General features: G+C 33.9%; 1 protein-coding gene across 4 annotated transcripts in view; it reads right to left on the bottom strand.

The window, feature by feature from the left end:
• LOC115881523 (cytospin-A-like) overlaps nucleotides 1-25,296 on the bottom strand; it is a 128,377-nt gene that overhangs the window by 42,164 nt on the left and 60,917 nt on the right. For 3 of the 4 annotated variants that reach the window (XM_030899044.1, XM_030899043.1, XM_030899046.1), the window contains exons 3-4: nucleotides 22,782-23,097; nucleotides 21,855-21,991 (exon numbers count right to left, since the gene is read on the bottom strand). In XM_030899044.1, the coding sequence (XP_030754904.1) occupies nucleotides 21,855-21,991; nucleotides 22,782-23,097 (453 nt within the window). Of the gene's footprint in view, nucleotides 1-16,673; nucleotides 17,037-21,854; nucleotides 21,992-22,781; nucleotides 23,098-25,296 lie in introns of those variants that run through there. The other variant, XM_030899045.1, reaches the window with a different exon arrangement.

The following is a 25,296-nucleotide window of genomic DNA, read 5'->3' as shown; positions in this document are numbered from 1 at the left end:
ATTGCCGGACCCTGTATACTGAACATTATCTATATTAGGTATATAATTCGATCGGATATACAAAATTATGATAAAAATTAGATAAGATACTAAAAATTTAAGTTTATACAAAAAATATTCACGAGTATATTCAAAAATAGTTTTTACATTGTAACTTTCCTCATCATGACACGATGGAATACGGTTCATAAAAAAAGTATGAAAATAAATTAGGGGCCCGTTCTTTCATTTTCCTTTTCAACCTGTATATCACCAAGTAGTTAATTCTTCAAAAACTGCAGTGTAACGAACTGTGAGAATTTGTAATAAATTCGTTTATTGCAGTACATAACATCAATGATTTTAAATGCTTACATTCACTTATGACGATATTACCTAAAAATGTCAACAAAAGTCAATTTACTTTGTTTAATAGGATATTGATCATAATTTTTGACTATTGAAAGAACAGTATTTTTTTAAATAGTCGGAACTGTACATACTAGGCGTGATAAAAGAACATGACACTTTCAGGGTTGTTCCCTGATGTAAATTGATTGAAAAATTGTTAAAAATGAATCATTTCCTTTAATCCGAATAGCTAAAAAAATGTAGAGAAAATTAATATTAAATCTCCTTAATAATGTTCATTTATTTGTATTTTGAAATACTTATTTTTCCTTTTTTTAAGAAAACACATGTATTACATGTGTACATACAACAGCTGTATATATTTACTAAATGTTTTTATTATAAACGAGTATTACATGCATGTAATATTGGATTATATATTTATTTAGTTGTTCAACGTTTTCGCTGAAAGTAAATAAAATAAAAACTTCTGCACATGAGGGAAGTCTGGTTTCAATCAGTCTTTTGAACGTGCCAATCAAAATCAAGGCTTTTTATTTGATCATGTATGTATGTCAAACCCGACTCACATTACTTTAATTGATGTGTATAAATATGAGAAAACCTTGTATTAACAAATTATTCTTATTATATCTATTCTTAATATTTTGGAAAAAGTAATATATGCGAAATAGACTTTCCGAATTCAGTCAGATAAATGTGGCTAATAAAAAAGACAAATTACATTAACGTTTAAAGTTATTTTTATCCTATTTTGAACTCCCAGTGGATGACATACCAAGAATGTACACCTGTGAGAACCACCTTACTGTAGTATTGAACAATAAAGACTATTGGAAGAGAAATGTTTCTCAGCAGGTAAAAGACTATACAAAAACGTGGTATACTGATGCTTCCAAAACTTCCTAAAACTAAATAGGTACTCCGAACCAATGGGCACCTGCCCCAGAATTTATCGAAAGATAGTATAACTTATCTTACACATGAATCTTACAGGATCAACTCACTAATCATCAATTCGAAATTGGTCAAAAAATGACTACAGAACCTGAACATATCAGGTAAATAAAAAAAGTCCTCCTACTCAGGGTGCCAGAGTAAAAAAAAAACGTATGACAAGTTACCCTACATGGCAATTAGGTATGATATAAAGTTGCTTTGGGTACCAGTCTACAGGAACATCGAATGTAAGGAATGCGCTGATGAACTTGCACGGCGAGGATCGTATCTTGAGCTAGATGCATCTGAGGAAGTTTGAACTCCCCTCAATACCATAAAAAGACATTTGCCACCATTTTCTGTCTCTGGCGAACCATAGATGAAATCGGGAGAGCCCATAACTACTGACACTGGCCAATTGGCGAACATGCGGCAAGAATGGGCATCCCTTATAACGAAGTTTTCTAAAGCTGCAAGGACCCAAATGAAGGGGAAACGGTTGTTGAAGATGTTGCCGGGAAAATCATAACGGAAGTCACCCGTTACCTTAATGCCACCGAATGGTTATAAACAGTTAACAGTACAACTTTTCCATCCCTAGGCTTAGGGTCTTAGAGTGAGTGGCATCAAAACGGCAATTCTGCTAATTGGAGTTGGACAAGCGGTTGTACTCGCCACTTCAACCAACCAACCAACCCACCACCAGAGTGCCAGCCCATACTAAGGGATAGAAGGTTAAGAAAAAGCAAACAATATAGCTAGAGAATGAGCAAACATTCCATGAATTGAACCAGAATCGTTCTGTTTTCCAAGTAGACACCAATTTAAAGCGGAACTCAAGAACCTGGAAGACTCCATCCGTAACCTGGAATGGAATTCCTCCGACCGGCGTAAGATGCTCGAAGGAATGAATGGGAACGAGAAAAATCAAAGATTTTCCTTGATTTAAGTAAGAAATATCGTCACGAGATTTTTAACAGGACTCATTGAACATCTCAAATAATATATAGAGAATATCGTAAAATTGGCTAAAAAATACTGGCTAAGATTTATTTAAAGAGATACAGAATCTAGATGGGTTTTTTTGTCCTTGAATGGCGTCCAGTGAACATTCTATGCAAATGAAGACGGCCTTCTTTGGAATTTTGCTACCGCATGCGAGATGAATGAATACGTGAGTACGTTGTAGAAGAATTATTTCAAAAGATAAAACTAGCCTTCGCCACTCTTCGAGTATAATAATTATGTAAAAAAAAGGAAACATATGCATTCTAATAGGTTTTGATGATTGGGCAAATGTGAATTTTTTCAAGATTAATTTTAAATAATCCTCTAAAAGTCGTTTTACCTAATAGTCCAAGATCAATATTAACCGAGAGACAAATCGATATTAACCGAGATTGGAAGCTAGAAGGCATCTTTTATTGAAACATTTTTTTTCAAAGTCATTACCGTTTCTCTGAAATTTGGAAAAAACACTTTATTTATATTTTTCACCCCCTTCTCGGAGTGCATAAAAGGTTAATACCGAGAGAATAATGAGAGCATAAGGGTTAGATAAGATCCTTGGAGGTCGCAAATCGGTTCTCCGCGCGCATGACGTCACTCGGGTAGTAATTTTCTGTTAAACTCCGCCAACTACATGCGTAATATCTTATCTCAACCCTCCTTGTATCATGCTCGGAGTGAATCTAAAAAAATCTTACTTAATTACTACTTACTCTTAACTATTGTTTTCCAATAATTATCCTAATAACGAAGTCCGACCGAATCTGGATTTTTAGTCTCGGACCGAGACTGACACCGAGAGAAAAAGAAATTCTCGGCCGAGAACGAGACCGAGACGGAGACACGATACAATATTTATTCAATAGTTGATTGTATGAAAAAAAATCTGATAATAACGTAAAAAAGTGTTTTCATGCTGAAACGGTTTTATTGCGATTTAATACTATAAAATTACTGATACTAATAAAATTACTTTTTTAGTCTATGTTATAGGCTAAAAAAAGTAATTTTTCAGCATTGCATCCTTTCAAATGCAATTCAAATGCAAAATGCTTTCAGCATTGCATCCTTTCAAATTATATGCCAGTCAATATACAGAAAGGAGTAAGACAGGGATGTGTGCTGTCTCCTTCGTTATTTAATGTTTATTCTGAGGCGATTTTTCGGGAAGCTTTCTCTTCAACAGATTGCGGCATTAAGGTCAACGGCGAAGTCATTAACAACATTAGATTTGCCGATGACACAGTTCTTATTGCCGACTCTGATACTGGTCTCCAGAGTTTAGTAGAACGACTTGAAGGCTCCTGTAAGAAATACCGGATGAAGATCAATTCTTCTAAAATTAAAGTCGTGGTATTTGGAAAGAATCAAAATGTACCAATTCCTATTAAAATAGAGGGCAATACCTTAGAACAGGTCTACAAGTTCAAATATTTGGGGTCCTGGATAGTTAACACCTTGAACAACAACGTGGAAATAAAAACCAGAATAGAACAAGCGAGAAATGCATTTTTAAAAATGAAGAACGTCTTCCAGAACCCTAGATTGGACCTTGAGTTGAGAACTAGGCTCGTTAAGTGTTATGTTTGGTCAATCCTGTTATACGGAGCAGAAACATGGACATTGAAAGTTCAAGAGATGAATCGCCTCGAATCGTTCGAAACATGGATATATCGAAGAATGCTTAAAATTCCATGGACAGCCCATATCACAAATATCGAAGTCTACAAGAGAATAGGTAGAGAAAGAGAATTGCTCAATATAATAAAAATAAGAAAAACATCATACTTAGGGCCTATATTGAGAAATGAAAAATACCACGTCTTACAATTGATAGTTAAGGGTAAGACTGAAGGAAAGAGAGCTCTCGGCAGGAAGAAACTATCTTGATTGAGAAACATCAGAAACTGGACTCACCTAACTTTTGAAGAACTCATAAGGAAAGCCGAGAATCGTGAAGATTTTGCCGATGTGATCGCCAACCTCCACGAAAGAGACGGCACGTAAAGAAGAAGAAGACATTATATGCAGTGTTTCATCATATTCTTTCTAAATAGCTGTTTGCAATACGATTTTTGGTTGTGCAAACTAGAAATGTATACGCTCCTGGTTTCAGAACTCCCTATGGAGGTGAAGAAAGCATATAAAAGTACAATAATAACAATCATATAAAAGCACAATTCTGTTAAATTTATAAAACTTACATTTATAAGACACTAACATCTAACATTTCGTTCATTGTTTTTCACGCATAGAAATACGAAAGCGATTCTTCAGCAGTCCGGGAAATCCACTTCGTGATTCGGTTAGATCATATATGGATCAGATATGATCCATTCTTTTTTTTTCGACTTTGGACGAGTATTTCGTTCATCTACGCATCGATACGTGGAGCGATACGCTCAAAAATGAGCTAATTTGACGATAATCTCGGCCTTTTTATGCCGATAACGAGACCGAGATCTCGACTTGATTTTTCCCCGAGACCGAGACCGGGATCTCGGTCGGACCTTACTAATAACTAACAGTATATGATTTATGAGCAACTTCTAATTTTTTAAATTTCTACTATCATCCCTTAGCCTCTAACCACTCTATCTCAGTTAATTTTGATCTGAGCAAAAAAAGTATATAGATCATTTCTATGTAAAATTTGACGCTCCACAACTTGTGAAAAAAAGGTGTGAAAAAAATCTTTCACACTCCGTTTTTAGATCTTTCAAAATAACTTAAAATATCAAAAATTCAAGTTTTTACCAAAACTTCTTATTTAAAGGCCCATTTCCTGGATTATAAGATATTTAAGAGACAATCTAATTCAAAGAAGATAATTTTGATATTTTTCGAAGAAATCTAAGCAAACTAGCGTACTAGATAGAGTGAAAATAAACGTAGGAAATAACGAACTCGTTCCACATTTTCACGCTACATTTCTTAACCTGATTATCATTGTAACAGTAGAAAAGGTCTTTGTCTCAATTAAAATAATTTATCAGTCTTCTTGCAGGTGCGTTTCGCTGTCATTTCACATAACTGAATTTCATGAAACATTTCACGTTTAATTGTTGCTGATTCTAAAGGTGATTTTTCATTCAGAACCTTAATTTAGATTCACTCAGCAATTAGTGGAATACATTAGTGGTTTCAATTAGCGTATAAGTGTGTTCCTCTACTTTGAATGTAAGCATTCAGAACGTCAAAATTAGTGGTAGGAATTTTGAATTAGTGGAAAAAGTTAACAAATTTTCAACTTTTCCACTAATTACACTTCAAAATTTGCGAGAAATGTCATTTTGGCCTTTGATTATCTTCCGTCAAGAGAAATTGTGGTTAGAAATCAAAAGTTGATTATTTTTTAAGCTAAATATTAAGCTTTCTCTATAGATGCAACTGATTAACCCAAGCTGTTGCAAATTGTGTTTTTCAAACATTGTGAATGATTGTAAACTGAAAAATATGAAGTGTAATTGAAACCAATAATTTATTCCGCTAATTGCGAGGTTCTGAATGAAGCTTTACACTTTATGTTTTTTAGTTTACGATCATTCACAATGTCTAAAAGACACAACTTTTTCCACTAATCGACAATTCCTATACCACTAATTTTGACTTCTGAATGCTTACATTCAAATTAGAGGAACAAACTTCTACGCTAATTGAAATTGAAACCACTAATTCATTCCACTAATTGGGAGGTTCTGAATGAAGCCTTATTCATTATGGCTATTATTAGCAAAAAAAGCTTAACTGTAAGCTTAAAGAAAGATTTACAGAAGCTATTTGAAGGAACGCACCCGTAATTAGAAGATATGACGTTATTTTAAACAACACCCAATATTTTGACGAAAAATAATGAAGAAAAGCATATATCTGTCGTGTCCATATGTTCTGCAACGTTTAAGGCTCTTCAAAAGTAGGCCACGGAAAAACAAAAGACAAATCAAACGCACTTTGTTTTGGTACACACGTCTAAAACTGTCGACATTGTTTATGTAAAAATAATTTTCTTTTAGAATGGTTTTCGAGAAATATGTTTGGACTTTACTTACGTTATATTATGTTTGGAAGAATACCATGTGTCCTTTTTCAAAACACATAGTTATTAATATAATATATGGTGGTAAAGAGTTTTTAGAGAAAACATAAATAAAAAATTGGCGCCGGGTGACACGTATAGCCGCCCATACTAAAATATGTTAATAAAAAGTTGGTAGGCAGTTCTTTTAGTTTGAAACTAAAGGAATTTTAATACAATTTTTAGCCGACCATACCGACAGGTAGCCTATTAAGATCGGCAACAAAAAGTTTTTTTAATTTCCTTTTTTAATTCCTAAAATGAGTTATTTGGCTCATAAATAACCTAAATCTTTGCCTAATTACAAAATATTTTCATGATGTCTGTCCGTCTGTAACACGATAACTCAAAAACCGCTAAACCGATTTTAACAAAATTTGGCACAAAAATACTCTGGCACCCGAGAATCTGGCCATTAGTTTTTGGTGGCGGTAGGGGGTATGGGAGGGGGTTAAACATTTAAAAAAATCATAACTTCAAAATTACAGTAGCTAGCGAAACGCGGTTTTCAATTTAAGATTAGGAATAATGTTTGCAACAAAACTTGTAATAACATCAAAATCAGTCAAAGTCGCAGTTTTTGAGATATTCCGTGTTTCCGTAGCCCGTTTTTGAGAAAATCCGTGTGGAGAACTCCAAGTCTCGTTGGAGAACTCCTGTCTTCGTTAAAAATTATCTACTCTTTTTTTATCTACAACCTTTATATGCAAAATATAAATGAAAATTTCACACCTCTACTTTTCAACCAATAACATGCTTTAATGTTGACTAGTTACCATGGCAACTGAAAAAATTTCCGGAAATTTTTTCGAGGCGCCATGAAACTTTAGTGGAAATTTTTTGTAATTATTACTTTTCATCACAAAATTCAACAAACTGTTTCCATACACTTGATTTTGATTTTCGGGTGTTATCTGGTTTTATATTTTCAATTTCTTCTTTAATGACTTGTTGGTTTACTTTTCCAAATCGCGACATTTCGCTATACACTTCTTACTCTACGACAGACGTTTTAAAACTAGTAATAGCTTAATGACAGAATCGCAAACAAAAATGACAAAATACATAATATGTCAAAAACATCAATACCTTGGCCAACTTAACAAATTGAAATTATTTTAAAATGTCATGTTGGATTAATATTTTTTTTTTTCAAATTTAGGTGTGAAATTTTCTTACCGAATACCACGCAAGCTTAAATTATTCCTGGAAATTTTCTTTCGGGCACGAATATTTTAGGAAAATTATCCCTCGTCTTCGACTCGGGATAATTTTCAAAATATTCGTGCCCTCAAAAAAATTTCCGAAAATAATTTAAGCTCTTGTGATATTATAAGTGACAATACTCGTAGAAGATGAAATACTTGACAGGCAACTAGGTAAAACGTTAAAAAAGTTATTACTAGGTAAAACGTTAAAACGTATTGTTGCGGCCCTGTGTGGACTCAGCCTAACCTGTTCTAATATGTCCGCCCTCATATGACCTTAAATATCGTATTAAAGAAGAGACACCGCAGTGACTCGAACCATCGCCAATCGAACGTTCGAGAACAATCGAGTTCCACTGGAATGGCGGCGGACATATGAGAACATTCTAAATCTTCTCTATGCACCCATATAATAATCTATGGACTGGATTATTCTAGGCTCTCTGTCTGTAGCTATATAACCCCGAGGCCGGTACAAGGAGAACAGAAACAAACAGATCGGTCAACGCGTACAACTGCCGCGCTCAAATCAAAATAAATTCCTTTTAGATAAATAGTTATAAATAAGTTGTAAATAGTTAGTAAGTAGTTTTATCGTTACTGTTTTGTTACTTAGTGTAAAATAAATTGTGTTTATCTACAACCGTTTAGTTATAACGTTTTTACATCACTATTTTTTTAGTATTTCAGTTACTTTATGAGATTCATAACACAACTAGTGGTGTTATGAATCTATAACACAACTAGTTTCTATAATAATGAAAAACAACTACGAACATCTAAATATATTAACTTTTCCGGCAATAATGATTCCGTGGCACGTACTGCGGCGACTTCTACATCTGAAGTACATCGTAATTTTTAAAATGATTTTTCTGGGCAAAAAGTGCTCGCGTTTACTTGACAGGGCAAACCATAGATAAATGCAACAAGTTTAGATTGGAAAGCCCGTAAAAATTTTGGGTTGCGAAATTATTTTGGGTCGCGACCGTTATACGCGATCTGGCGCTGCTATAGCGGTCGCTAAGAACAACGGCAAACAAAAACAGAAATAATTTTCTCTTGTCAAAGTCAGAATCTTCAAAAATCATAATAATCTTTCAAAATCTAAACCACTCTCATTAAAGAAATTCCGAAGTGTTTATAGCGTCCATTTTCAAAGTAATTATTGCTATATATATATATTTAATTCAAATTTTATTTACTCCAACCGGTGATAATTGTGAAAAAGTGGCATTAAAAACTTAAAAAGCTGTGCTGTGAACTGTGAACTGCAAAAACCATCGTGGGTCGTGGTATAACGTCGGTTTCCAATGCTTCATAGGTATTTCATACATGCGTCCTTAAACGAAAATGATGAAATCGACGTTTCTGAATGTACAATATATGGAAGATATAATATGTAAAATAATTCGGAAATATATTAAATTTTCAAAAGTTTTGGGTCGCGACCGTTGCAAGGATCTTGGGAAATAGTGTTTACATTGTCCTTATGGGCACTTTCCAATCTAAACTTGTTTCATTTATCAATGGGGCAAACTGGTTATAGAAAAAAATGTGACAAATGTCATAGTTAAAGGTGTTAATTTTGGGCAAGATGAACCGGAAAGTGAAACAGCAAAAAGCGGTTCCACCGTTTCCACGTAAATTTCAAATAAATAGTTCCAGCCTAAAGCGCTAGTATGGTAGTGCATTTTTTAGGTTAAAAAGTTGCTACTAGTTATATGTATCATATTTTTTATTCATTTTATTTTCATTCAAGTCCTGTTTGATTTAATTCACAAAAGTCTTATGTACCTATATTTATGTTTTTTACATATTTTTTTGATTCCAGGTTTTGTGTGGGTTCCGGTTGCCTTTTTCCTGCTTCCAGTTATTTAGTTTTATGCCCGTGAAGCTGCGAAAACATTTATTTATCTTCAAGTTTCTGTAAGTCAATGCACTGTTACTTTACTAGTTCACTTTAACACAGCATCTCTGATATTATTTAAATATTTGATATTGATACAGTAGTTTATTGGTTTATAGCTCTTTAATTGTGTTGATTTGCATATTTATATTGTTCTAAATTCCAAATAAATATTTTGAGTAATTTTGTTTACATCATATTTTTTTTAGTTTCCATAGTTTCCAACGGCCATTGTCATATTATTGTCAAATTCTCAAAAAATATTGTCGTTGTCATAGCGCCAATCATAATATTATCAAAATAATTATCAAACCATCAAAACGTTTTTCAAACTAATTTGTTATATGTGTTTTTATTAGACAATTCATTTTGTTTGTGGCCCTAAAATATAATGTAAGTCCTTTTTATTTTTGCCATCATTTAGGTACCTATTTATATTTACTCCATTTACAAAATTTTGGGCGTATTACGTTGGTCTTGTTTTTATTATAATAAACGATGTTTAAATATTTGACTTATAATTAAAATCTTTAACTAATAAATAATATTTACACATGTTTGGCTTTAATTTTATTTAATAATTGTATATTATTATACTGTTAATCTTATTTTTTACACATCACAACGATACTTGTTATTAGTATTGTTGAATTTGTGTAAAAATAAGATTTAATAATCAAATTTTCGAGTGGCAAGTCTAGGAAAAATTCTAGAATTTAGAAAGTGGCTGCAAACCTGGTGATATGTCCTTCAGGAAAATATTTTATCCTTAGTGGCTCGACCTGGATGATTTTTATTGAACACCATCTTTTGCATATTTTTTCGTGTTTTGATTTTCCTACATGAATACTGATAGTTTTCAGTGATATTGTAATAAATCAAAATAATATTCATTGAGTTTTCTTAAAATTATTAAAAATACAAGAACGTTCTGAAATCAAGATTATTTTAGTATTTACTTTAGATGATCTGTACTTTCTTTGTTATAAATATGTAAATCATACAGGTGTTCAAAAATTCTACGCCAGACTTTAAAAATAAAATAATTTTTCTTCGTTTTTTTAAATGGAACACCCTGTATATTATTTTTTCAATAGACGGAGAATTAAAAAATGAACATTTTTTGTATTTAGAGTATTTCAAAAATTTTAACGGTTTCGCAGATATTTGCGGTTTTATATTTCATATGGCTTTTTCCATAGTAAATTTTTATCAAAGCCACCCAATGATTTTTCTCTCGTATTTTACCACTGACAGCGCCATATGAAATAATACTGCGTGTATCTGCGAAACCGTTAAAAATTTTGAAATACTCTAAATTCAAAAAATGTTCATTTTTTAACTCTCGATCTAATAAAAAAATAATATACCGGGTGTTCCATTTAAAAAAAACAAAGAAAAAATATTTTATATTTTAGAAAGTTTGGCGTAGAATATTGAACATCCTGTATGATTTACGATTACCATATTTATAGCAAAGTAAGAACAGACCATCTAAAGTAAATACCTAATATACTTTTGATTTCTGAACCGTTCCTGTATTTTTAATAATTTTTTTAAGAAGGGCTGAAAAATATATATTTTTGATTTATTTTTTAATATCTCTGAAACTATCGAAATATATTTATTCATATCTTAGGGTTATGTAAAGTGATCTGAAAGGAAGCCAAAAATGCAATAATATACAGGGTGTTCCATTTAAAAAAAATCATCCAGGTCCACTGACACTTTTTTGAGCCACCCTATAGAAGCTTACATATTTTCCTGAAATACATCCTGGTACATACTTCAGGTTTGCACTTTAACGAAATTCTCAAGTTTTTTATTCTAGGAGCTACAGATGCCCGACGCACTATTGCCGGACCCTGTATATTTTAGAGTAGAATTCAATAAATACGCTCATTTAAAAAGCCCGCGCTTCGATCCATTTAAAACAAGCCCTACTCAATAGTTGGCGCTACTTCTGTAGGACCATTTTTCAGTATGGCAGAGTCCATTCTTTTTCTAGCTAGGTACATTCTTTGGTGGGCGACTAATAAACGAAAATTAAAACAGCGTTTTCTTATTTTTCGGTTGTAGATAAAACGTTGTACATGACACGTGCGTTTAAACATGATTACAACACTCGTGATCGTTCACACTCGTTGTTGTAATCATGTTCATAAACACACTTGTACTGTAAATAACTATTAAATAAATTAGACTTTTTATCCACACGGAACCGACGAAAAACGCAACAGTATAGTAGTTGCTCAATTTCTTCTACCCGACGTTCGTGTGGGTTGCCGCCTCAAAACACAAGAACAAACACAGGCGTAAGTACGAATTAAAAATTAAGTATCCAATCTCACTTTCACTTAAAGACCCGAAACGTGTACGTATATAGGTTATCATCCACGGTTGATTTTTCTCTTGTTTTCTCTTCGAAATGTTTTAGTGCGCGTTTCCAGGTCAGAAACGAGCGAGATTTTCTTTTTAATTATGTAGAAAACTTCGACTGCCGGTCAGAAGCGACGACATTGGGCGCGTCTCGGCCACCGATGTCAGGTGAACGTAAAAGTAGTGGCATTGGCATTGAAGCATTCCGTTCAATTTACCTAGATACGTACGATAACAACATCGAATCGGAATATGTATAGCAAACACATACATTTATTTTATTCAGTAACCGTGTCTGTGCGTGACACATTACAAGTAACTATTTTATTTGATGCATCAGGTTTCATTAAATATTATTTACGAGGGTATCTTAAAAGTCTATTTCACTAGTAGAAAAAGTAGCAAAATAAGCGTTCGGCATTTAACGTTTTATGTAAAACTGGCTAGGTATTTTTTACACAAATGAAGAACGAAATTAAAGATAAGGGATACGACTATATCCGTATTGTAGCATATTTTTGGACAACTTCTCTATTTTTAAGATTTTGATGGTCAAACATCAACAAAATATTCCTTATGTTTGGAGTAAATTTTCTCGAAAATAAAGACATAGTTTAAAATTCCGTGACAATAGGGAAATAGATTGAAGTTTTGTGATTACAGTGATATATAATTCATATGGTTTACGTTGTACATTACTTTAGTTTTTGTTAAATTGATTTTGAGACCTACTTTACTGCTGGCTGTATTTAATTCTTTACTTATTACAGTGATTACCTGGGTCTTTTGTCGTATCCACTGTATTCTTTTAGGCCTTTCATGGTTATTCCTTGCATATTTCCATATTTCCATTGAGCATTGTGCGACCTGCACAATGTATATATCCTTATAATATCCGTTTTAAGTGTCCAGGTTTCGCATGCATAGGTCATGACTGGTAGTACACACTGGTCTAATGTTTTCTTCTTTACATAAACTGGCATTCTAGATATGAATATGATTGAGTTTCTTCCATAAGTACGCCATGCTAATTTATTTCTTCGGTTGATTTCTGGTAGTACAGATCCCGAGCTATGTATTAGTTAGTTTAGTCTCAAATATGTATTCTTCTATTTCCAGTTTTGTGTTATTTACTAGAATGTCTTTTCTGTCCACTAGTTCATTGTTCTTTACTTTCGTTTTTGCTAAATTCATTTTGAGACCTAGGAACTTTATTGCTGGCTGTATTTAGTTCGTTAATTTGTGTTTGTAGGTCTTCAGGACTATTGGTAATTCGAACTGTCATCAGCGCATCTTGGATGGTTAAGATATTCTCTATTTCTTTTCAATCCATTGTTGGTCCAGTTACGCTGGCGGAAGATTTCTTCTAGTGTTGCTGTAAACAGCTTTGGGGATATCGTGTCTTCCTGTCGTACTTGCCAGTTGGGGACTCTGGGGTTGTTTTATATATCATAACTCTTGCTTTTGCTTCTTTGTACATATTGTCAAGAGTTTCTATATAAGGCGTGGTATTACCTTGTTTCGTTAGGGCTTCTATTATTACTTTAGGATATAGAAAGTATATATCCTACTATATCGAAACCCAAATGTAATTTTTAAATAAAGTGCTTCCATGATAAAATCAAACATTTTCGATTTTACGGATGAGGTAACAGGTACAACGATGATGCCTTAAGTATCAATCTTGGGTTTGAAATTAGTTTTCGGTTTTTCACTCGAACCCATTATTTCGTTGTAATACTTGTAATACAGCGTGTCGAACGGACACGACCAATAGGTGTACGGGATACGAATGTAGCATCGAGTGTGGCACGATGGCCAGAACCACTATAATTGAAGCGAAGAGATCAAGGCAAAACATACAGGTATATTGCACGCAGGTGCAAATAAAGAAGTCGTTCAACTATTTAACACTAGAATTGATCATACAGGGCTGAAGAAAAGTTGAATTTTCACTCAAATTTATATCTTTTTTTGGAGTATAAATTAGTTTCGACGTGACAATATTACCTACTTCTACGAATCTCGCATTGACGTCACTAAAAGACACAGAGGAAATAATTTAACACCCTCTATGTAAGTCTGCAACCCAATTCTGCAAAAAAAAAACAGTTCCTTGAAAGTATGAACTTAATGCCCAACAAAGTGACGAAGGTAGCTTTCAAAATACCCTAAATTTAAAAAAAATCAACGCTTGAACGAATCATCATTGTTCCAAAGTAAAAACAGCTTCTTCAAATTTTCGTAGCCTCTAGCCTCTGCCTACTCAATCTGTCATTTGGTTAACCAAACATAGTCTGCGATCTCTAATTTTGAAGTCTATATCTCTTTTTGTTGGTGGTATAACATTCTTTATCATGATACCAACTTCTGATGGTCTACAGTCAGATGACCACTGAATAGTGTGTTGATTTAACAACTGATTTTGAAGTCCCTACCTTTATTTTGTCCGTACATGTTCGTTAGTGTAACTTTTCCTTCTTGTGGCAATAGGATGAGGTCTTGTCAATTCTGTCAGTTCGTCTTCTTGTGACGTTGATGTCCAGCTGTCATACCAGAGTTTTGGTCGCCTACGACGTCTTGTTATCAGTTTTTGTGTTTTCGATATGGACCTATCCTTTGTACGTGGTCTCTCCAACAGCAGCGCCTTGCTCTTATCCATCTGACAAATTCCTCTACTCCCAATTCTCTTAAGAGTGCCTGCGTTGCTTATTCTCTCCTGCAATGTGGTTCCTTTAATTGTTCTCGTACGTTGTACTTTAGTTGTAATATTTTCATCTCTGTTGTTCTCATTTTCCTTTTTGTTTCTTATATTTCTGCTCTTGTTTCAGCAGCGTAAGTCAGTATGGGTCATACAGATCTTATATCTTCTTATCTTATGGTTTTGTCTTTGTTAAGAATAACCCTCGAAAAACCTTAAAGGTATTGTTACCTTTGGAGACAGTTATATTATCTCCGATTATCTCCTGATATGGCTGATCTTCTTGGAGATATATTCTTTATCGAGCTCTTTATTTTTTTATATTTTCATCAGTATTCCTCATATATGAGTATGTTACTGATATTTTCAGAAGTATAAAAATTGATTTATAGTCTGTTAGTCATTACGATGTTATAAGTGTGTACTTGAAATAGTTATTTATAGTATTGGTCGCGGTAGTTGAGTTAAGTGCGTAATTAATAACAAATAAAATAGACAGCTAATTCTTTGGACATTTCTATAAATTTACTATACCACTAAATTCTCACAAACATATCTTATAAGACATTTAAATTACATTAACATCTAGAAATACGATCCGTAACTAAGACGAACCGCGTGAGAACTTTTCTTAAGTGTAATACAATACTTTAATGTCCCTATATTGATGTCACAGCGTGCGTGTACAAAGCCTAATGCATCTACTCTGTTTTGCCTTCGACAAAAAATATCCCCTATACAAGGAAAGGACAAAGAATAAAGCCACACGAACCCTTGTTTAGTCCACAGCTGGTTTTTAACAGGCTTCTTTTTATTAAATTAAATCTGAACACTACCTTATCTCAGGTAAATACAGGTAAATATAGAGGCACCTCAACATGAATATAGTCATTTGCAGCATGCAGTATCAGTATTAATACCTAGTTCTTTATTCACAAATCATATGTATGTTGTATGTATTTGTTTTTCAAACAAGTAGAATTTACCTTAGCAAACCAACGTACCAATGATGTTGCCAATGCGTTTGTTTTTTTGAAATGTTTATAGGTACATACCTACGTATTGAACTCAATACGATAACAAATCAACCAGTTTTCGATTTGTTACATAAGATGAGAAACGACAACATAGATATTTGTCATATATGGCCATAAAAAAGATGATCAAAAAAGAAATTTAGCAGGTGCTTCAAATTAAAGAAATTGCTGATTTAGGAAAGTTGGTGCCTGGTCGCCCTGGTCGGTGCCTGGAGAAAGATTTAGTGATTTGCATCATCAGGAAGATGTAAAAGAACTCAAACAATGTATTAGGTACCATTAACACGAGACCTTTGAAAATCAAACAAGAGATTTTTGTGACATTTTCAAACTTCTTTTTCAAGAAAAAAACTCATAGACGTGTTTCTCAGTTCGAAATATACCACCCTAAAACGAGCCCCACTTCTGTACTACAATAATTATTAATTAATACCGTAAACAATTATTATCTCATAAATAATAATAGTTACCTGTACCTAGATTTTTCATACACATTATAATGCAATGAAATACCTAATATCAATATTATAATTCGCCGTATACCTATACATTATTGTATTGTATAATGCAGATAAAAATGCGGATACACACAATTTAACCATAAAAAACATAAATATTATTGTGTCTAATGTGGTCTAATTCAGTCGTAAAGTGTGTCAATTGTCTTGAATTAATTTTCTGTCAACATTTTATGAAAAACATTTCAAATTAAAAATTTCAAAATAAATGAGTTATTTCGAGACACTGCATGTTTATTTTGTTTTGTTTTTTATCCAAAACCTTTTAATAGCAGTGTTGATTATGTTGTAATAATTCCAAAAAATTATGTTTCTTGTATGTTTGTTTTTTGACAGTTCCAATTTTTGAACACACTATCGTTAATAAATAGATTATTTTTCATAGGTCTTCAATAACATTTCAATATTTCTTTTGGTTCATTATTCTATAGAGAAAAATCTCTATATCCTAGGTACCTATGCCTTTTAAAATCCAATTTAAGTTCTTGATACAATTTTATGTGCCACAATAATCAAGTTTGATTATTTTTCTCGAAACAAAAACTCACTGTACTACCGACTATCCTTTTCAGACACACCAAATACCGGTCGGGCAATTAAAAACAACTTAACACGAATTTAAAACACTCCTTCGGTTAGGTGAACGAACATCAACACCGCACTGGGGCGAACTAACCTACAAAACGAACTTTAAAACAACACCGCAAACTCCATGTTCTCAAAAACAAACACAATCGACCGTATGTTGAGTTAGTGTTCTAATTTGGTCATTTTTACGGATAAAATCACGCAAAACAAGTCTTTTCGACGGAAATATCTTTTCGAAATGTCACACGTAGACACGACAAACCATGAAATCAAGCGAACGACTGGTTGTGTACCTTTTCTTCAATATGTTCGTGCGACACACAAAACAACCACTTGCCGAGCGTCGAACGTTGTTGCCAAGTTAACTGCATTATTTTGATGCATCAGTAGTAAAAATTTCAAATTTGTAGATTATACAAGTCTCATATCTTTGAGGTTTTATACTACTTACTAAAAGAAGAAGAATAGAGTTTTGCTCAGAAAATTACGGCCAATATTTTGAGTATCAGTTGTGTTCATTTTTTTATTTAGCCATTAGTTAATAATTCCTTGGTTAATATTTCGTTTGTAGAATGTAAAATGTTTAGGAGGGGGGTTAATCACCGCGACCTTACAGATCTATTGTGTGCTATAACGAGTTATAACTCATCATACAGTCTCAGGGCTTCAACAAAAGTCAGTATTTGAGACGCTCCACAGAGGCCAGCTCTCCATTCTCGATATTAGCCGTACCAAAGTTCATGGCACGAACAGTTGTCGTCTCGGCGCACTCAGTGATAAGGTGTTCTGGTGTTTCGCCATTTTCCCCACAGAATCTGCATTCGCCGTTGTTACTCAGCTTCAGCCTCGGCTTCAGCTTACTGAGGTGAGGTAATCCGAAGATTGTTTTTACTTAAATCAAGGAAAATCTGTGATTCTCTTCGGTCGTAAGTGCTGAGGAACTTTTTCAAGCGTCTTAGACCGTTGGATCTCTCCCATTCCAGGTTACGGATGGAGTCTTCCAGATTCTTCAGTTCCGCTTTTAGTTGGTTTCCGCCTGGAAAGCAGAACTGTTCTGGTCCAGATAGTGGAGTTTTCGCTCCATTTCTAGCTAGATCAATTACTTTGTGAGCGGGCACCCTGAATAGGAGGACTTTATTATCTTTATCTAATTTGTTTTCTTGTCTAATAGAGAAGAATAACTGCATAGAGAAGCAATTATTGCTTCTCTATGCATTCTTTGAGTATCTTCGAATTATGGGTACTGAGCTGATCGCGTTTAGTGCTGCTTCACTATCGGATAAGATGGCTTAATACTTCGTTTAGTAGTTATTTTATTATGTTTGCGTGATAGACTACTTAGATTAGTAATATTAGAAATATATTAGACCCAAATTATATGTGCTTCACAAGTGGAAACCAACTTAAAGCGGAACTCAAAAACCTAGAATAGACCTATTCACCGAGAAAAATCAAAGTTTTTCCTAGAAAGTATGTGTAAAAGTATTATCCAAATGTTAAACACAATTCAAAGCCTGCTACATGAAAATACTTAGAGTCTTAATAAAATTTGAAACATACTCTGTATATATAAATATTTATTCTGACTAAACATCGGCTATTTCTCGAAAAATTTATCAGTTCGACAACACCGCACGTACTGAGAGTTCAACGCTGGTGCAATCGTTTGGCAAACGCAACAGATCGGGAGCAGTCTCCGTGAAAAACGACTACGTAAGAAAGCGACACTCGATCAGCCTGCTAGACCAGTTTTTCCGCGAAACGAATACACCACAGCCGATCAGATTACCGGAGACCGTTGGATCTTTGAAAAGTTGCGTCGTCCGTTAATTTGAATGACTGTGAATGAATTTGGTAACATGTGTATTGTTTTGTATAGATAGTGGATATTTCTACAACCTATTATTATTTCTTTTATAGCGATAATAATTAATGTTAATCGATATTGATAAGTTATTTATTATTATTTATTTGTATTGTACGATAAAATACTTAGGGTAGTTCCCCATCTCTGAAATCAGTCGTACTAAAGCTTATGTCACGAATAGTTGTCGTCTCGGCTGACTCAGTGATGAGGCGTTCTGATGTTTCCCCATTTTTCCCATAAAATCTACATTCACCGTTTTTTCTTAGCTTCAATCTACCAGAGAATCTACTAATCTACTGAGGTGTTTATTGAAGAGACAGTGTCCTGTTAAAAAAATACACTGAGTGCGCACGTGCGCTCTAGCTCTGCCAATGAAAACGCCATTAGAAACCGCCCGACTTCCGATTCCGACAAGACTCGAATGTGAACGAATAACTTAGCGGGAAATTTAAACATAGGACTGCATAATTTTCCTGTTAGGCTTGATTGCATAATATATTGAATTTTTAACCCATCAGATTTCTTCAAGATACGTACGTAGTACGTACTCGCATGTACGTCCGTAGTGAAGTCCTACAATGTACGTAAATAGTACGTCCCTAATTGGTCCCGGAACGTACCGACGTAAAATGGACATAAAATGTACGTCCCTGGGACGAAGTGTGCTGTATGGGTACTTTATACATTTAGTGGGGTGTTTGTTAAAGGTAGATTTAATCAGATTCTTGTTTTGTATAGACAATTATATATGGTATTGTAAATAAATATATGTGAAGCACTCATTAAATATTGACAACTGTATGCATGTTCCATAGGCATGTTCTAACAAGGTCGATCTGCAAACATAAAAGAGTACTTAGTAAGTTTTAAATAAGTACGACCTTATTTGGACGTAAGGCGCTCAAGTTCGAACACAATAGTGTTAATGTCTTCTTTAATGACGTGCCATTTATTTTTATTTATGAGGCCTTAATATAAGGGCTATAATAAAGAGCATTCTGCTTAGTCACGATATTTTATTTGTATGCCATTCGTCCTTCCTTATGCCTTTTCACTAGCTTTTATCGGACCCTTGCTTTTAATGTACAGTGCGATTGAATGAAGACGACATTACAGTAGATTTTTGAATATATTCATTCATATTTTTATATACAAAGTGAGTTTTACTTAAATAAGTGCAAATATTTTTAGGAGTACTTAGTATATTTAGACCCCAGAAAACATGATTATGAAATTTTTTTCCCGAAATAAAATTTTAAAAACATTATTCCTTGATAATATGACAACATAGGCAGTACATTAAATTTGCAAGAAAGAAAATCCAGAAAAGATCCAGGGGTTCCCCAAAATTTTAGCAAAAAATATTTTTTTTTTTGGAAATCTTCAAAGTAAAATAACTCAGTTATTTTGGATTTATTTGAAAAACGGCAAAGAGAAAATATTATACTTTTGTTGAGATCTACCCGCCTTGAAAATATTTGCACTTATTTAAGAGTCACCCTGTATTGTATTGTTATTTCTAGTTCTATTGTGTGATGTCGTTATCATCCGATCACATATTATATATTATATTTGATACCAATTAAACTTTTAGTTACGTAATCGAGGGCGCGATTTTTAAATTCACTGTTACCAACCATGGACATATTCGGCGCCGGGCTGATTAACTGGAATCTAAATTCCCCTCTGGAGATTCAGGTGGTTGCAGCTGTAAAAAATGTCAAGTTGCCACATCTATTTATTTCCTGACATTGTCATTCGTTTAGACACTTTTTTTTCTATTACGAGTTTTTGGTTTAAATAAATAATGTTGTGATACGTAAAGTTTAAAAATATTTACTAACAGACCTTGCAGTCAAATATTGTTCTTTTTAGAACCTCTTTTAGTGCGATGTGGTACAAGATGTGGCGCAAAAAACTCATCGCACCTTTATTAGAATATTTTGAACGGGAAAGCGTAGTAACACAATTTAAAGAATATAAATATATCAGTTGACCCACTCTTCGCCCGTCGCAGGCCGCTACCTCGCGATGCGGGACTTAATATATTACCGCTACTTTACAAGTCGTGTTTATATACTCTGCGCTGTGCTCGACATATTGTGGAAATATCCAAGCTCACCTGATGATGGGGTAGGGCCCCGAAACCGGTAGTGAGAGCAGGTTGATCCACATTATGTCGAACACAGCGTGGAATTAATTTCTATATTAGCAGTTCAAGGCAAGAAACTCTTATATAATTTTATTATATACCTAAAAACTGCAAGAAATTTATTTTCCATTATATAATTAAAGTATTAGACATATTAAGTATATTATAATTATGGAAACCTAACTATGAATAAATTGTTTTAAAAATATACATATGTATAAATTAAGAAAAGATTTTACTCGAAATATGCACAAAATATTTACTTTTAACAATTAGTTTATTATTTTAGTAGATATTTTAGAGTAGCAGTAGATACTTTACTATTATGTTTTGGATTTTGCAGTATTTACCGGTTTGCAAAATGCATATTAAATAATTTTTTAAGATATTTGCATTTTTTTAAATAGCATGTTTTACTTTTTAGATGCTTGTATTTAACTTTAACTACCTACCTGGAAAGTCCAAATTTGGGCTTTCCGGGTAGGTAATTAAAGTAAAATGCAAACATCTATAAAGCAAAACATGCTATAATTTAAGAAATATGCAAATTATTATTATATATATTAAAAAATTAACTTATTATATTTATTTAGTATACATTTTTCATATGGGGTTTCCATAATAATTATTAATAATAATAACCCTATTGACAATTCCATATTCCAAAGAATTAGGATAGAATAATATATCTAATATTTTAATATTAATGTATTCACCATAATATATGTATTCTGAGTGATAAAGCGTTCTGACTGATAAAATAGCACTTCCGCTGCACCCGGTAAACGTACAAATTTTTTATCACCTCGAAGGATCACGGGCCGCCTTTGAAGTCAAAATAACAATAGAATTCCTTAGAGTGGGCCAACTGGTATGTATTCTTTAAACTGTGGTAGTAATGGCCCTTTATGTCCCTTAGTGCTGTTAAGAAGATGAATTTATTGATATAAATAATAACTGTTTATATATGTACAATTAATTTATTTTTATTTCCTAAAATATTTTGATTAAAAGAAAATATGCAAAAGTGGACAACGCTGTGCTGGTCAAGCTTAATCATGTGACTAAAAGTTTATTTGATATATGAACTATGGGTACATGGTTATAATTCTATCAACTCACTTTTTTCGAGATAAATTTGGTGATATAGCTATGGTAACAGGTCTCTTTGGCTTCGATTGTTGACTTGGTGTTGCTGTTGTCGACCTAGGTACTCTGCGGGTAACGAATTGGTCCCAGGGTACTACAGCTGATTTAACCTGAAACAAGAATTTTGTTCTGTTTAGTTACTCAAATCGTCGGCTTTATGACGAATAAGCGTAACTCGATTTTTGGTCATTTTGAGATATCAACGTCATGACATCGGGTCATTTTTTAAAATAGCGAATTTGCGCAGTTCAGTATTATACCTTTTTCATTTTATATTCATTAAACATTTGCCTCATCTCAATTGCTAGAATCCTTCGTTATGACGAAGAGACGTATGTTGAGATAGGACTCTTTGTTATATCACTTGTTATACTAATTGATATACTACAAGAAAGATGGAATTTGATGAAAATGACACATTCTACCTATTATTTTCTGATGGTTGCTTGGGACAAAATAAAAGTTCTATCATGGCAGCTCTCTCTTTTACAGTGTGGCTAATTCAACATACTTGAAAGAAATAAGTCTCAATGTCAAAACGAGTTAGACTATGCACGTAGATGTATTGCGTATTCAGAAAATTGACCGAGAACAATAGGCCGACGGAAAATTGACCGAAAGCAAATCACCAAAACGAAGACTGTCCTAATGGAAAGTTGCCGGAAATACAATAATTATCAGCTCATTATCATTGTCAGGCCATTGTCATTGTCATCCCTGTCAATTTCTGGAAAATTTTATTTATTGTGCCTATCATCATCCGGCATAAATATTATTGTGTAGAAGGGAAGTCGAATTTGTAACCAGTGAACAACTGAGATCGGATAAAGCGTACTGTACTAAGAACAAGAAATAAGATTTTTTAATAAACATTTTTAGAAAAACAAACCGTTTTCTTACCCCTTGTCTCCCTATTTTCTCTTCCCTTTTACCGATCTGACCGTTTCTCTCTTTGCTCCCCTCCACATTTTCTTTCCCCCCAGCCTTTCTCGTCGGATCTCTGGCCACGCCCACCTCCTTAGCTGCGCCGACGCCGACTCCGCCGGCGGCGTTGCCGTTCGAAGCTGGCTGCTGCTTCTTGGTCGACGTGGCAACGCCGGCTCGCAATCGTTTCAGCGATCCGAAGATGGACGAAGTGGCGGGCAGGGGCGTGGGATGGTGGCGGGTGACCCGAGGGGGTGGTGGAGCTGGTGGTACTGGTCTTGTGGTGGGGTTCCTGAAAAAAAAATAGACTGTAAAACCGTTAAACTCGAAACCGTTTAACTAAAAAGTTATAACTCGAAAATTGTATTTATTGTATTATATGTTGTATCCCCCTCGAAAGGGGGATACAATAGATCAGCATGTTTTCTTTCTAAGAAATGTTAATGGAACATCCTTATTATCTAAAGTAAATAATTAATACTAGGTTTGTTCCAACCAGCATTTCAGGATCGTATTCGAATCGGTTTTCTTGTACTTTGTTAGCATGCGCGGAATAATTTCGTGACGGTGCAAAAAGTATCAACGTTGGAACGCTTTGTGGATTGTTTTCGGGACTGTCAAAAGTGTGAAGCGTGTGTGTATCGATCGGTTTTTTGTTTTTGTTTAGAATTTCATAACATAACCCTATTATTTTTGTTTGCAATTTGCAATAATAATAATTATTATTCTTGAAATGGAGAATCAGAATCCAGTAATTGTTGGTAAGTGTTGTTTCAACTGTATACTCACTAAGTCACTTACCTATCCTCTCTTTTATGATCCTGTTATGAGTGGTTTCCTGTTATTTCATTGCAGTGGTAGAATCTTTGAACATTATTTTATAAATAAAAAAATTAATTAAAATTTCCGAACGATTTACATTATTAAACCGTCCACATAAACTCACAAGCAAAAGTATAACGCACAAGTATTCCAATTCGTAAAAAATAACGATATAAGACAGAAGCATCAGCCGGACGCCGGACCAGAATCAGCTGTTAAAAATCGATAATCCCTGCCAATATGCTTTAATGCGCAAGTCCACCCAAACAGTTCTCAATTTAGACCATGTACCGAAATTACCGTTCTAAAATCGTAACTAAACGATCCCAAGGTAGGTTGGTACGCAAATTGGATCGTCCGATAACCCTCAAATCTCGGTTGGAACACATTTGAATTACTGCGCACGAGCGTGATCGTCCGGTGACGGTTCTGCGGCGGGTTGGAACAAACCTACTGTCATTATTATTATTTTAATAGCGACTCCCACGTAAACAGATAATAATATGTAAATCGCTTGATAAAATGAGACTAAAAATAGTCTGAAACACCAGACGGTTTAAAGTGAGGAGGGGAGGGAAGGCCTACGTCAGCATCAGCGACGTCAATCTGCAAAAATGCACCCAATACAACTTGGTGCACTCCGATTTGCATAGATGACAAAATATACGACACCGAGGCAGTTCCCTTACAATTTCGCGCCTACGTCTGCTATTTTCGTATACGGTTTTTCTTCTTAGTATACCTACACGTGCGAATGAAAACGGTGTTTTACAGACGCGTTAAGTTAGAGCACAGACTAACCTAAACAGATGCGACAAACAATGCAAATGTGAAAATTACATTTTGGCGAATGCGCAAGGCAAATTTTTCCGTTAGATTTGTCATATAGGCGAATTTTACAGCGGACCAGCAAAGTAACCTCCATCCGTTTACTAAGAAGCCACGCCTCCTTTGTGTAGAAAAGGAGAAGTCTTTTCGTTTTTATATAAGAAATTTTATCAAGGCAAGGTAGACCATGCACCAAAATAATCGTAGTAGGGCATATACAGGGTCTCTCATAATGTTTGGTACATATATGGGAAACTTTTTTACTATATTATCAGTGATTCATAAAATGTTATTTTTAATAAAAAAATTTGTTGATTAGAGAATAGTTTTGAGGTTAGTAACTACGGAGTTTAATATACGGAGTGTCTAAAATTCTACAAAATGTGGCGTTGCCGAACCAAAATACATAATCTATAAGAAAGACAAATAAGAAAGTACTATATACAAACAAAATACACTATAAAATGTTTGTGGGTCAAACCGATTTGGAAAAACTATCTAAATCGGAGAAAATCATACAATCAAAGAAAATAAAATAATCAATTGTTGATTTCTCGACGAACCTTACCGCACAAAGAGACTCTATTTGAGGTTTTTCTTTCATTTTTTACTCTTGCTAATACAGATAATCGAAATCTCCTCTTAACCAATCAGAATTTTTTAGATAAGAAGATATGTTTATGCTTATTTGCCTTTTTTCCGTTTGATCTCGATTTTCTGACAAAACGTCCTGGCCGCAACTCTTATATTTTCTTTGACAGCTCTTGAAAGATTACTAGAATCAAAGCGTTCCAATATAAAATTCACCACAGCGCTTCGCCGCTTCTTTGGAGTGTTAGAA

The sequence above is a fragment of the Sitophilus oryzae genome, unplaced genomic scaffold (genome assembly GCF_002938485.1).
Source record: "Sitophilus oryzae breed Bouriz unplaced genomic scaffold, Soryzae_2.0 scaffold_172_pilon_pilon, whole genome shotgun sequence".
Taxonomy (NCBI): Eukaryota; Metazoa; Arthropoda; class Insecta; order Coleoptera; family Curculionidae; genus Sitophilus; species Sitophilus oryzae.
Note: the sequence above shows the minus strand (reverse complement) of the source record. Positions and strands in the feature narration are given on the sequence as shown.